Source organism: Cupressus sempervirens, chromosome 4 (genome assembly GCF_028749045.1).
Source record: "Cupressus sempervirens isolate cs-2001-9-10 chromosome 4, ASM2874904v1, whole genome shotgun sequence".
In the NCBI taxonomy this organism is placed as follows: Eukaryota; Viridiplantae; Streptophyta; class Pinopsida; order Cupressales; family Cupressaceae; genus Cupressus; species Cupressus sempervirens.
Genome location: NC_143121.1, coordinates 182,832,558 through 182,848,462, shown reverse-complemented (window position 1 = coordinate 182,848,462; position 15,905 = coordinate 182,832,558). Strand labels below are relative to the sequence as shown.

Here is a 15,905-nt window from a genome sequence, read left to right as displayed (position 1 = left end):
TTAATTAGACAATCAATCTAAACATTATTATAGGAGGATCACATTAGGAGAACTTAAAAAGTTTGTTTGCTTAAAAGTTTTTCCCGTCCCACTAGAGGTTCTGCTTTGATTGACGAAACCAGGGTCGATGAGACCACTTAGTTTTGAGAGATATGAACATGGTTTACAACTGTCTCCGTTGATTACCATGGGGAGGGAGATAAAACCCACTAATATAACACTAACTGTTTTTTTCTTTAAGCTAAGTTTGGATGCCAGAGTTTCCATGAGACTGAAATCAAAGAAACCAGTCTCACAGGGCAATCCTCACTGCACTTTGAGACCACACTATCCAAATCCCTCCAATGTACAGTACTTACCAACAAGAGAAATCAGTCATCTAGCCAACCCAAATGTGAATGAGCTTCCATAATTTCAACTCTAAGTTCAGGGATAGAAAATGTCTTAGCTCGAAGCCACTGATGCCCCAACTTCTTATCGCAGATAACATGTTTCAGTGAGACAAGTCCACAAACACTTCTGGGCAACATCCTCAAACGAGAACACTCTCTCATGTTAATCTGTTTCAGTTTCTTCAGTTGACCTATTTCTTCTGGAAGCTCTTTCAAGCGCTCACACAGTGAAATGTCTAGAAATTCAAGCTGCTCAAGTTTCCCAATTGATGCTGGAAGCTCTTTCAGGCCTCGTAATGCTGAAAAGCCTAGCGTTCTTAAGGATCTCAGATTTCCGAGATCATATGGCAACTTTTCAACAAGATGGGAGTTTGTAACAGACCATATCTGAGCAGAGGACATTTGAAAGACAGCAGGGGGCAATTCCTCCAAGTTGCTACAGTGCTCCGGATGAAATCCTTGTATGTTGGCACCATTCAATGTGGAAATATTTGCAAACCCTTCGCTTAAGCTCAATGATAGTCTATCCAAGTTTTGCATTACTTTGCTCTGTTTCACATTGGTGGGTGCAAACAGATTCTGCAACTGAATGCTCCCGAGCAGAGGGAGTGAAGATGAAACACCAAGACCTCTTATTGTGGCCTTTTTAGAGCTCAAATTACATACGATTGAAAATTTCAGTCTTTTCATGGTATTTTGGCAAGCGTCATTGCCAAGCATGAAAGCTTGTTTACAGATGGTCTCATTCAGAGTGCTACATACATCTGGAGGTTTTAATTCCTTATATACATCTTTCAATTCTGCGATAAGCTTTCTCGCATTCAGCAGTAAGTCACCTGGGATAGAAACCACGAAGCCAGAGATCTCCTTCTCTAGGTTCAGTATCTGTGAAGCATATCTACATTTACAAAATACGTTGGAAGGGCTTATTTTCCCACAGTATTTCACCAACTCCACGCCCCTAAAAAGCGTGCTTAAAAACTGATGAAAGGCTTGATTTTGTTGATCCTTGGGCTGTTTGAGGCAAGATGAACAAATTTGTTCAACAGCTGCGATTAGGGATTTCAACAACGAATCGACTCTTTACAGTCGGGTTGAAACTCTCCATCCTCTTTTCGCAAAACGAAAACTATCGACCAAAGATTTAATAAACCTTCCAGAAACCGGATGGTTCTTGAACCTGTAGTCTAGGAGTATTTCATTGCTATAGCTTTGATCTATGTGGTTGAAGAATATTGAGAGAGAGCTCATGGTGGGTTTATAGGCAAAATGATTGAGAGCTTCGTATGACGCAAGAATAGCATTTCTGGGAACCACTATCAAACTTTTCACCAATTTATCTCTTATTTCTTTTCATATTATTCATTTTATATAAAATGGACAACCTATCCATTTGAAATCAATAATCCAAAATTATCTTTATAACATCATCACTATCTTTCCTCTAATCCTTGCTCTATGTTTATATATGCCTCTATTTTAAAATCCATACGTCTCTCTCTAATTCACACCTTCTTCCTATCTACCTCACTATCCATTCATTTATATTTTTCTTATTATGTACGCATACACTCTTTTCTTCATTCTTATCTATATCAATATCAACCTTTTTAGATCTAAATCTCTTATCTATCTTCGTATTATTCACTCTCCTTGGCCTCTCCCCTTATCCTGTCCTATATCTCACTACCCCTCTATTTGTTATATATTATATAAAATGGCCAACCTATCCTTTTGAAATGCACACAATATATCCTCTTATCATAAAACCAAACAAAATAAATACCTAGAAATCTAGTAATTGATTTAGGTTAGCCTAATTGACAAATGCATTGAATATGAACACTTTGTAAAAATATTTCATCTTATTCTATAACCATATTTAAGGTTGGTTGGTTTGAATTTAAAATTTATTAGGTTTATATTATGTTGGACTATGATTTGTACATATATAATTTAATAATGATTACTATGACCTTAGGTCGTAGTTCATCCAATTAAAAAATATTAATATATAATATATTTTAAAATTAAAATAATTATATAAAAGTTAAGATCAAATATCTATCCAACATTGTTGGAAATTAATACCTTTAAATTTTAATACTTACATGAGATATTTTTTTTTCCTAGAAAACTCCTCAATTTGATGAAATAGAGCTTGCTAAGGAACATTATAAAGAAACTTTTAAATTCGGTCCTTCCAAATAGAACTACTAATGAGGTTTTGAATTAAATGCACAATGACTTTCTAGTTAATAATAATATTTTATTCTTATATAACATATATTATGTTATATATAATATTATTACATTTTAAATAATGTTATAATATTAATATGTTATTTTATATTATAGATATATTGATTATATTTTCTTTTGTCTTTATTGTGTTTCATATAATATTTTGATTTAAATTCTAATAAAGATTGAAATGTAAAGAATTAAAGAGAACAAAACCCTAAACCTTGATTTCACAACTATAAACAATCTCACACAACGTGAAATCAAATGAAACTAAAGTTATGCATGTAATAATCATAATGTTATACAATTCATCAATGAAAAATTGACATTGCAGAAAAGAAAAACACTAAGAAACTAGAAAGAGGCCAACATAAAATAGATTTTCTTGAGGAGTGTAAGATTAGGTTATGCTTTTGAGTAGGCTGTTTGATGCCATGACATAAAATAGTTTCAGCCATGGATGGTTCATTTTATTAAAAATATTAACCACAATAAATATTTTGATTGTGCAATAGTCATTAGCAATTGCTTATATGAACAATTTACCACAACACATGCCACATTTAAGATAACTTCTGAGATATTTCTTTGTTATTTTCTACTTTTTATTTAAAAAAATTTCACATATAAATTTTATCTAGTTGAAAAATAGTTTCATTATCCTTTAGATATATATAACTAATAGGTAAGACAATTATCTTCTTAGTATTGAGATTAAACCATTTTTAATTCTATTATTTTTTTAAGAAGAAAAGTATAGATGTATTGCAATCAAGAAATCTAAGGATTGTCACTTGAAAAATTCTTAAAAACTACTTTCTAGAAATATGGAAAACTATTGTATATGTACAATTTTAGCTTAACCAATAAATACTCTAGCTAAAATGATAGAACAAAATATGCAGTAGGAAGAAAAAATTCATAAGAAAATATACAATGAAAGAATTACAATAATATAGGCTTCCTCAAAGCATAAAGCAAAGGAAAAATGAGAATAAAACTGAAAAAAAAATAGAAGTATTCCTTAGTCAGCTTACACACTAAGAAAAGAAGCTTTGTCCAATAAAAGCATACATAAAAATAAAAAGTATACTAAGTTTTATTTTCTAGCATGCCCTCTTAAGTCTAACTAAGGAGACAAAAACCTAAAAAGAGGAATGAGGAAAGAGGGAAAAACCAAGTAGGAACAAAGCCCCACTCAAAATATGCACTAGAAAAGCATCTTTTGATACACAAGAAAAGTGTGGATGACTGTCGAATGATAATTGTCATAGTGTTGAATGAAAAACCTCCTTTGAAATCATAATTAAAATTAGGATCAATATGCATGAGTGCCCCCAATGACACTACTCAAATAATGAGATGATGGAAAAGTAGGCTAAACATTTGTCAATTAAAGATATAAAAGACAATAATATACATAGAAGTATCCAAAAAATGAAATAGATGGCAAAAGAAGGAAAAAAATCTATTAGTTAAGGATTCATATGACACATAAATCTATACAAGTGACCCGAATGACACTACTCAATCATGCAAAAATAAATTGCTAGATGAAAATATAGGTGCCAGTTCTCTACAAAATTGATTAACTGTGGAACCAAGGAAGCATCAACACTAATGGTAGAAAAACCTCCAAAATCTTAAAATGAAAGGCATGACAGGTCCATTGAAATTGTGTGTCAATAAGAAGAAGATGAAGGCAAGACCCATGCAAAAAGAGCATGATCTTGGCTTGCATATGATGGATCAACATAATTCAGTTCAATCTCTATTTCCATTACTATTCCATGCAAGTCTTTACTTCTGAGATGAAGTAGAATGTTTAGCTTCCATTTAATATAGCAATATAGCTTAAAGAAAGAAAAGGCAAAAAACTCCATTCTTCAAAAGCTCTGAGTTTCTTCAATACCTGCAACAAAAAAATTTGTTCTTCTCTCTAGAAACCACAAGCTCTGATACCATGTAAAATTTTAGCTTAACCAAGAAATAATCTAGCTAGAATGATAGAACAAAATATGCAACTATAGAAAGAAAAAATTCAAAACAAAAGATGAAAAATAGAACTTCTCATTATTTATAATGAAGGGATTACAATAATATAGGCTTCCTCAAAGAATAAAGTAGAGGAAAAATGAGAATAAAATTGAAAAAATCATAAGCATTCCTTAGTTAGCTTACACATTAAGAAAAGAAGCTTTATCCAGTAGAAGCATGCATAAAAACAAAAAGCATGCTAAGTTTTACTTTCTAACAGTATCAAATGTTTGAATTATATTAAATAAATTTCTCTAAATGTTTATTATATTTTAATAGAAACCATGTCATAAAGAAATGATATTTGGTTTGATTTTTCTTCTAGTGTATTTCAAAAAATTGTATATATACCTTTAAATATGTAATTAAAATCAAAATTTATTATATTTTTCTTCATACCCACAAAGCATCTTTGAACAAATTTACAAATTTTAGCTAAATTGGATTTGTAAAATATTTATTATTAATCTATTTTCTAAAAAAATACAATGAAAAAATAAAAAATCGAAATGAAATTACAAACTTTAAATAGCTTTTAAAAATTATGCATAGTTTAGAATATAATTTACGTTTAGTTTAAACTATAATTAAAATAATAATTCATAAATAAGTACATTTTAACTTAAACCAAATAAACTTTTCTTTCATTTTCTAAATTGTGTTGGGTTTCATTTCTAAATGGTAGACATAGCTCTTCCATGGGATCTTTTTAATTTTGTAAATGACTAACAATTGTATTCCAAGGGTCACTAATTTTATCATTTAATATCATATTGAATTGATTGGGCATATCTACATATATTTACAAGAAGGATATAATGTATGACACTACATAAGTTATCACTATTAAATTTGTAGGTGCTCATATTGCAGCTACTCATATTGTAGGTTGATGGATGAAAATTAGAAACTTGTATGCAAGAGGGTTTTGTGTAAATCCAAATAATAATTTAAATGCCTAAAATAAGGCAAGTGTCTAGAAAGGTATGCATTGCATGAATGCTTAAAGGGACAAGGATTTGTAAAGTGAATTCCCATAATCCTATTTTTCTTCAAAATCTTATCGTCATGCATGCACTACCAATGATAATCCTATGTTCAATTTTCTTTATTTTTCTTGAAACATCTTCATTTTCTTAGCATTTGACAATGTTAGACTATCAAAACATTCTGATGAGCATCCTCCTAAGAATAAGCCTATCAACTTAAAAATTATTTTATCTTGTGATTAAATTAGCTATTAATTTGAGAGTTATCAAGACTTTAATTTTTATAATATATAGTTATTTTTTTATCAATTATTAAAGTAAAGTCTTGAGAACTCCCACTTTCCTTAGATATATTATTGAACATATAAAAGTTAGTATCAATGACATGGAAACAAGGTACAACCAAACAATAATTTGTTGGTAATTTTCATGTCTAATAATTTATTTCTTATTCATTTTAAAAATTATTCTTAAAGAAGGGTTTACCATATAGTGTGGTGGTCATGTGGTAGTTGTATTATTATGCCAACCAAGGTTCAAGCCATTATTTTTTATATTGAAAAGAAGTCAACGTTTGGGTGACCGGCCTAGAATACACTGACTTAGTGACAAAGTCACTATCAACAGAATCAAAACTCTTAGACCTATAGTCAATAGATTATATATACCCATAATTAATATAAAAAATATAGCGGTGGACTAAAAACCTACTATACTTGATTGTATAGGTCACACCATTCTCTTTTGTAGCTATAAAAATACTTGTATCAAGGCTCCATTGGCTTTATTGGTTCATCATTAATCAAGTTTCTTACATTTGCAACAATATTCCTAGGATTATAATTTTGCACAAAGGTACTCCAACCCGTTCTAATTCCTTCACTTCCATTCAAGACTACTATTTGTATGATTGGAACATACCATTTTAGTTCAATAGATTGGTCATCTTCCCCCAAATAATCCATGAGAATATTATGTTCTTTTTGGAACAAGAAGCATGTTATATGTGACAAGCATGTATTCAAATATTAAGGACTTGCAACATCCTTACCACCCAAAATTCTAGTTTCAAATTGACCAACTAGAAGTAAAATATTGATGGTTTTACTTCCAACAAAGTCTTGTGCCATTCTAATAATTTTGGTCAAAAGGATATGTTCGCCATGATGGTAAGTAGAATACTCCAAACATATCTAGACAATTAAGTAAACTTTTCTTGTTTGACAAAATTAATTTTGAAGAACCAAAACAAAATTTTTGTTTTCCCTTGCTTCAAGCCATCAACCATTAATGTAATAGATCTTTGTAGATCATCCCTCAAAAACAAGATGAGCCCCTTATTCATAGAATCCTTATAAGAGATAAGGTTTTCACACTAGTCCAAATACATCCCAGCCTTAAATTAGCTCAACCAATTTTTTTTTACCTCTATCTTCTTCTTGCTAAAGGCTAGTTCAATCGCATCTCCATCTTCCTCACTAACCCATACAATTTATTTATTCTCTAGATTAGTGAAATACCCTTTTCCCTCTTCAATGGATGTAGTAGTACCTAGACCCTTACAGTGCTTTATGGTCTAACCTAATATTGATCCACTTATTATTGCCTCTCTCCAAGATTCATACTCAGGAAGGGTGTAAAAGGAAAATATACATTTCCATTCCTAAGTGTTTCCATAATAATAGGAGTGATAAATTCCACAAGGAATGAATTTATTTGGGCTGAGATGACCAGTTATGATGTATGAAGTTGATAAGAAATCCCTTGATATAATAACCATCATGATCTTGATCTATCATTATCATGAGATGACCATATATTAAAGATAAACAATATTTTCATATACTTATTGTGTTGTAGACCAAGAATTTATTTTATATTTTTACTCTCCTAAATTTACATAATTTTTAAATGTGATACTTTCTTAGATTAAGAAGCTTGCCTCTAAAATGAATCACACCATAGTGATCTTAACCGACAACATTAATTCCTTCCAATGCAAGAGCCTTGGTTGATTCATTGTCTCTTAAAATTGAATCCCACTTTTTAGATATTGGACTTCTAGATGTGTCTATCTTCCAAGTCACTTAACTACAACTAGGTCATTCTTATTTTATATATAACTTTACACTGAAGATATCTACACTCTCCAACACACAAAGAAAATATTAATTTAGAGAGAGATGGACATGATGGTATTGCACGACACAAGGAAATGTTATCTATTTCATAAAAATTGAATACGTGAAGATTATTTAGAAGTGACCAAACTATTAAATTTTATAAAGAGAGTATATCAAGGCACAACCTTGTTAACATGGATGTGCCCCTAGCTTCCTTGTAATTCCTAAAGTGCTAAGGATTCTCCAAGGCATTTGTAGATAATGAAATCTCAAGATTTAGAGATTAGAAACATAAACCAACATGTTGTACCATCTTTGAAATAGTTGCATCATTAATTATCTTGAAATGACCCAATGTTTTATGTGTGTGTGTGTGTGTGTGTGTATATATATATATATATATATATATATTTGCACATGATGTTAGATCCATGGAGGACTTGGAAAATAATTAAGAAGTTTTTACAACATAACAAAGGGTTTTTGTTCCCAACATTGAAAAGAGCTTGATTGTGAGATTGTGACGAAGAGGCCAAACAAAGGAAATATGCTCAATGAATAATTGTTGAATCAATCTACTAGCTGCTTCCTAGAGGTGGAGCCCTAAATCTGTCAACTTCTCTAAAAAGTAGGCTTCTTATTATATGGTAAACATGAGCATAATTGAAACAAATGAGAAATGTTAGCAGAGACTAGACACTTTGAGTCTAGGAACTGCAAAAATGTTCTCTTTTCTAGAAAGAGCACCTCCAAAGGCTTCACTCATGTTAAGCCAGGATGGATCACCTTCAACCCTTCGGTGGAAGTAGTGCATCATCTTAGCTAAAGTGATCTCTACAGTACCCTAGCCATTAGAGCCCCTGGGCATCTTAGTTTTCCTGCTCCAAAAGGAAGAATATCAAAATCTTGACATTTTATATAAATATATTTTCCTATAAATATTTATGGCTTAAATGTCTAGGGATCCTCCCATATAACTAGATCTCTTGAAATTTCCCATGCATTCACCATAATCCTTGTCTTTGCAAGCAAACAAATCCTTGAACTCCCATAGTGTAAGCTTTTATAGACTCACATGGCACCAACAATGGGACTAGGGGATGTAGTCTTAAGGATTCTTTACCCACCCACTATAGATATTCTAAGCTAGGAAGATTAGATTCTCATACTCCATGGTGTTTTCCTACTACAAACTTAATTTATTCTTGCACTTTTGTTGCAATATGGAGATTTCTCAGCATTTCACCCATTGTCAATTCCAATGCAATAGATATGGTCTCTATTCCAACAATAAAAAAAAATCCTTCCTATAAAACTCTTAATACATTAGATAAGTTTAGAAGACATGAGTTTAAAAATGAAGGTTTTATCCTGCATTTGAGGCCAACCAAATCTAATAGATTGTAAATTAAAAATATTAGAACCATGAGATTTCTATAATATATTAGAGAGTTTTGATATTGTTATTGGGATTTAACTGTGTGATTTTTGAGTCAAACTCACCCATATTTCTTGAGTAGTGATTCAACATGAATCTATCTCTCATGATAATAAATGGAACACTTGGCACTCATTGAATCTAGGTGATTCTCATAGTGGTGAAGCATTGAAACTTCCTGGGAGGTCATCCATCTCAATACTACTCCAGCTTGAGCACCCTTAAGTATAAAGTTTGCTCCATGGGTAAACCCAAAGCTTGCAACCCCATTGCAAAAATGTCACCAAGTGTTGTGCCTTATGAACCATTCATTAGAAAGCTCCTTAAGATCATAAATTGATAAGTAGGAGATAATTTCCACAGCAAGTGAAATTGTGATATTGCTATCAAGATTTAACTGTGTGATTTTTGAGTCAAACTCATTGATCCATGTTTCATGATTAGTGATTCAACATGAATCCATATCTCATGAGAATAAATGGAACACTTAGAACTCATTGGATATAGGTGATGCTCGCAAGAGTGAAGCATTGGGACTTCCTATGAGGTCACCCATCCTAGTACTACTATAGCCTGATCATGCTTGATTACGAAGTTTCCTCCGTAGTTAAACCCAAAGCTTGCAACCCCATTTGCAAAACCTTCATCAAGTGTTGTGCCTTATGAACCATTCATTAGAAAGCCCCTTAAGGTCATGAATTGATAAGTAGGAGATAATTTCCACAACAAGTCAAATTCTGATATTACTATTAGGATTTAACTATGTGATTTTTGAGTCAAAATCATTGACCCATGTTTCACGAGTAGTGATTCAACATGAATCCATCTCTTATGAGACTAAAAGACCATGTTTGATTCAAGGTGAAGATCTATCATGTTATTGAGCAAGAAGGTTTTCGATATACATGTCTCTTCCAACTATTTTGAGGGCTATTTCCTTTCAGGATCCGTAGTGAATGGCTTAAACATCACACACTAAGGCTTGATTCCTAGAGTAAAAGTGTTAAATAGTCAAAGTTTGACTTAATTTTCCAAGCTTAATTTCTTCCTTAGTGTGTGTTGTTTAAGGCTGGCTGATTGATACAGCCAAACTTATAGCCCCTCCAAGGGATAGAGCTTTATTTATGGAGATGAAAATAAAATACCTTTGTGTGATTTATTATCATGAAATTGAGTATCCACTCTGATGATTCCTAAGTTTCAAGACCTATCTTATGATTTTGACCTTTAATTTTCATTGATGCAAAAGCTCCTTCATATTCCAAATAGAGTTTTCCAAGCCGACATAAAATTGAGATTTCACAGCAATAGTAGTATGAAACTAGAGGGTATTAGCCTCTTCAATTTCAACACTTTCACACAAATTATCTAGATGAATTTTTGCAACTCTACTCATGGTATTTTGGGCAGCATTGTTGGCAAGCATGAAAGCTTGTTTATAGGTGATCTCATTCAGAGTGGTCTTGATTTTAAATTGATTGTGAGTCCATTGAGAAATGGTAAAGAAAGGAAAGGATATGGAAAGAGAGACAAGGATAAGGAATGGGCAAAGGAAGTTGTTGATAATGTTTCAGATTCAGATGTTTTGAGTCAAATCCTATTGATGGCACAATGATTGTATTCTCGAGTCTTCTTTGACTCGTCATATTGCCTAAGTTAAGCCAATGTTTGCACGTGTTGAATGATATTTGGTAGTGTCAAAAAAAATATCGCACTTGAGCTACTTTTCAAAACTATAAGACATCTTCGAAGAAGAGATACAATGGTCATAGTTCGTGTAGGTGGTTGCAGGCCTAGAACTTGATAGCCGTATTGGCCATGTTTGCACTTTTTAACCATACATAATAGGTTGAAAAATCGTATGACCATATGAATTGATAGGCTAAAATTTTAGAGAACTATCAATATTACAAATAAATTTATTAGTAAACTGCCAATACTTGTTATAGCCAACTTATTATTTTATCTAATAATATGCAAAAATGTGATTTTATAAAATGCATAATATATATGCATGATAAATATGTATTATATTATTTTATAAATGTTTCTATTTTTTTTTTGTTTATGTTTTGATGATTGTATATTTATGTTAATTCACATGGCTCTGACCCCATGTAGAGAATTGTTTGGATTTTTCTATCTTTTCAGAATCATTCTTTTGTTATTGTTAATATCTATTCCCTAAATGGTGTTGTAGAGAGTTTTCACCTATGACATTGATTAGTAGATCATTTTCCACCTACCACTTGGGATTTTTTGTGGGAACTTCAATATGGTTTAGTTGTATACTAATAAGGAAGGGATTTTTCCTTTTCAAAGGGGAGCATGTGAAAGAGAAGCCTAGTTTTACATGCAAAACAAGCTGGTCATTTTTTATCGCAATGTTAACCATCGCTCATTTTGTGAGGTTTGGCATACTTGGTCTAACTTTTGAGATGAGTCTGACAGAGTTTTAAAGAGACTGGACAATGCCAAACTTTTGACTCAGCCCTTTTTTTCCTTTTCACACAACCATGCTTTCCCATCACCCCTTTGCTAGATGTGACATTTTTAGATCATTACCCAATCCTCTTTTCCATCACCTGGCACACAAGTCAACCCCATCCTTTCAGAACCTAGTTCTTTCTGAATACTTCCTTTTTGTCCCATCCATCTACTGTTTCCCACATTCTTCATGTCTAAAATCTTGAGCCTAGGCCTCAAACCTTTGTTCGGTGGATTCAATGGTGGAAAGATGTCATCCTCTATATTGCATGATTTCTTCACATTTATGGGATACAATTGGCCATGTACCACATAAGATCTTATAAAGCTACCACTAATGATCTTTGTACAACCTTAGAAGCTCTATCCATAAATCTATTTGACATGGATTTATAGGTGCATCTTGTAATTCTTTGTCACTAGAAATAAGTTGTAGACTACTATGCTGCTAGGGGAGCTCAGATCAGAGCTTGTCTCCACTGGCTAGAGGTTGGTGATCAAGCTTCAAAAGAAATTTTCAATGTTGTGTGAGCTCACTACTCTACAGTGTGGATCAAGCATATTAGGGAAGACTAGTAGGTCCTTTCTGACCTACCTAGAATCCTTTAGGCTTTTGTACATAATTATGAGAATGTTTTGGCTATGTAGGGAACCTTTGCTACATGTGACCATGCCTTACAAGCCTACATTTTCGTCACTCCTAATAGGCTTTCTGTAGAGAAATATGCCTCTTGTGATCAAATTCTTACACTTTTTGATCTCACGAAAGTTTTCTTCTCCATGGCTGATGATAAAGCCCCCGGGTGTGATGGCTTCCCTAGTGAATTTTACAAAGCCCTATGGGAGGACAATTGCCCTAATCTATATCAGGTCTGTCAAGAAGCATATATTACTCATTCCTTAGGCAAAATAATTAATAAAAGTAATATAAAATTCATATCTAGATCTGGAAATCCTGAGGACATATGAAATTGGAGGCCCATCACACTGTTGAATATTTCCTACAAGATAATTATCAAGGCTCTCTCCCTTAAAATCTAACATTTTCTACCACAGATTGTTCATCCTGAACACATTGGTTTCATCAAATCCATATATATTATGGATAGTATCATTTCTATTTGGAAAGGTATGGAATGGTCTTATTAGTCCAAACAACATTGCTTGTTTCTTAAGATTGACTTTGCTAAAGCCCATGACTAGATTGAATGACCTTTCATTTTGGCCATGCTTCAAGCCCTAGGGTTTGGCCCTTTTTTCTACAATAAGTTTAGATTCCTTTTGGAGATACCTCTTCTTGTGTTACTAGAAATGGTTGACAATTTGAAGCCTTTTGTCTGTATAGATCTATTTGGAAAGGTTATCCTTTAGTGCCTTCTCTTTATATTTTGGTCATTGAAGGGTTTGGTTTTCTACTTGCTGACACCATCTCTTTGGGCCTTGTGCATTGCATAGTTCTCCCTAATTCCACTATGTAGCTTATGAATAGCCATTTTGGAGATGAGTCCTTTCTCACCCTTCTAGAAGATAAGGGTATTGTAAACATACAATTTGAACAAATTTTGTTTTGTCATTGATGTCATATCTATTGATGAGACATATTGCTACCTAATCTAAATGTCATATCTATTTGATTGATGAAGAGGATTTTAGAATTTGATCATAACAATAGAACCTTAAGGAAAGGTTGAATTTATGAAAAGGGACTTACAATGGACATTTGATTAGATAGACTTTGATAGAGAAAACTAATTGTTTATGTCAAGAAAGCTAAGATAAGCTTTGCAAAAGAGTAAAATGCTAAGGAATGCCAAGTAATGCTAGAGTCAACCAAGTTATAGTTAGTGCCAAGAAAATCTAGTGTTGACCAAGTACTAGCATCGACCAAGTAACAGTAAGAAAATAAATTCAAGAAAATCATGAGATCAAGTCGACATATTTTATTTCTTGGGAGATGTAAATTGTGTTGAAGATAAGATTAATGAGTTGAATCATTAAATTCAAGGTGAAGGTTAGGTAAATAAATAACAGATGGATTCTAGAGAAGTCTTTAGAGGATGATCAAGAAGATGGACATATATAATGAATCAAGTTGAGCTTGATCATAAACCCTAAGATCTATGGCGGAGATGAAAAGTGGTAAAGAAAGAATTACCTATTTAAAGAGGCATAAAGTTGAACAAATTATGACGGAACTAGGACATCAATGAAGTGCAAGTTTATAAGGAACATACATACAGAGGTGGATCAGAGATACATAAGTGTGTGAGTGAATGTGAAGCTGAAGGAGAAAGCTTTTAGATATGATTTTGTTATTGATAAGTGAATTAGAGTAGAAGGTTTAAGTGCTTTTGAGAAGAGTGAGCTAATTGGTTGAAGGATGTGAAACAAAATCAAGATCAAAGATGTCAATGAAAGGCTTATCAATAAACTAGCATAAGGACCAAACAAAGATCCAAATCTGTGAAAGTGAGTTGTAATTGCAGATCAAAACCTACTATTTTCTTTCTTATCATTGTAAACAATTTTTATTGAAACTTTTTAAATAGAGTTTGACCTAACAATCATTTTAACACTTAACAATTTATGTAAATCCTTTAGTTCAAGGTGACATTATAATGGAATGATCAAAGTCCTCAAACAAGACCACTTTTAATAGGGCGATGAAATCCTTTAACAAGGTTACATTTGATAGTGTGTTTTGTAACCTTTAATAGGGTTGGATCCTAATAGGGCTCACTTTGAAAGAGTGAAAAAGAGTGATATGTTGTTGGTAGTTTTTTCAAAATTGGGGATCCACATTAAATTCTAGAGTCAAAACTATGAGGAATTGTTTATGTGTTTTACATTTGATAATGTCTACATCATGAAATGTAAGTTATGTTTATGACATTTTTATAGTAGAGACTAAGCACCAACAATAAAAGCAGAACAATGAATGCTTATTATTTAATTGTTCAAGTTCGGGTAACTAATTCACTCTCCCCTCTCAGTTATTCTAAACATTTCTAACAATTGGTATCAGAGATGAGTACTTACAAAGAAAATTTTGAAGATACTTAAAGATAAAGATCATGACTCATAAGAGAGATGTACCCAAGCTGAACAAGAAAAGCTTTCCTACATGACATAACTTGAGGAAGCTGCACATATATAGTATCAATGATGTTGTTGTCAAATTTTCAGAGAAATGAACATATAAAGATTAAAACTACTCCTTTAACTATTGAACAAATGAAACATAAGCTAGAAGACAACCAAGTAATGTTGGAGATTTCCTCAACCCTAAGATATGTGAAGTTTGATGACCTAAAAGATTGTAACACTGCAACGAAAATGTGGGATGGATTGAAGACCATATATGGAGGTAATGGGAATGTCCTAATGGCCAAATCAAAAAGTCTAAGAGGTAAATGTGATGACATGAGAATGATGGAAGGTGAGAACATTGTACAATACTACATAAGAGTTAAAGAGGTTGTTAATGCTATTCGAGGTGCAAATGTAGAAATCATAGATGAAATAGTGATAAGTAAGGTATTGAGGACTCTACACCCTATGTATGTCATTAGAGTCTCTGTAATCCAAGAACCGAGATGCACACTAGGTAACAACTTGACCTTAAAAGGTGTAATTGGTAGAGTTACTACTTTTGAGATGTCAAATTTTGATAACTACACACCTACTAGTATTGAATCTTCTTTCAAGTCACAACTAGTTCTTAGCAAGAAGAAATATAAAAATTTGAAGAGTGATAATGAGTGTATTTTTTTATACTCTCAAAGTTGAGAGGATAGTATTAGATCTTTTCTTCCACTTTCTACTCCACTATGGATGCTTTGGGCAACAGACATACCATGCCTTTTTTTTGAGACATTCGATGATCGATTGACATGGGAATAGGAAAAGATCGAATAGATGGATGCTTCTGGCTCTTCCAATCAAGCATTAGTTTCTCAGTCTTTACAAGGTAAACCAAAATTGAAATCCAAATAGAAGAAAGATACATAGAAAATTGATTCCAAACCTCTAGCTAACCCTTCCAAGGGTAAATCTTCTTTGAAGTCTACTGAGTCTTCCTCCAAGACTAAGAAGAAATTAGTTGAGACCTATATTTTTTGTGGAAATGATGGACATCTTGTTTCTAGGTGTTGGAAACATTTGGAGGCTTTAGAATAAGCCATGTAGGAGC

General features: G+C 32.5%; 1 protein-coding gene across 1 annotated transcript in view; it reads right to left on the bottom strand.

Annotated features, from left to right (window-relative positions):
• Positions 1–361: 361 nt before the first annotated feature.
• LOC149560586 (uncharacterized) overlaps positions 362–15,905 on the bottom strand; it is a 56,918-nt gene continuing 41,374 nt past the window's right edge. The window contains exon 2 of the mRNA XM_089827643.1: positions 362–1,441. Coding sequence (XP_089683769.1) covers positions 372–1,441 — 1,070 coding nt within the window. The 3' untranslated portion in view covers positions 362–371. The remainder of the gene's footprint in view (positions 1,442–15,905) is intronic.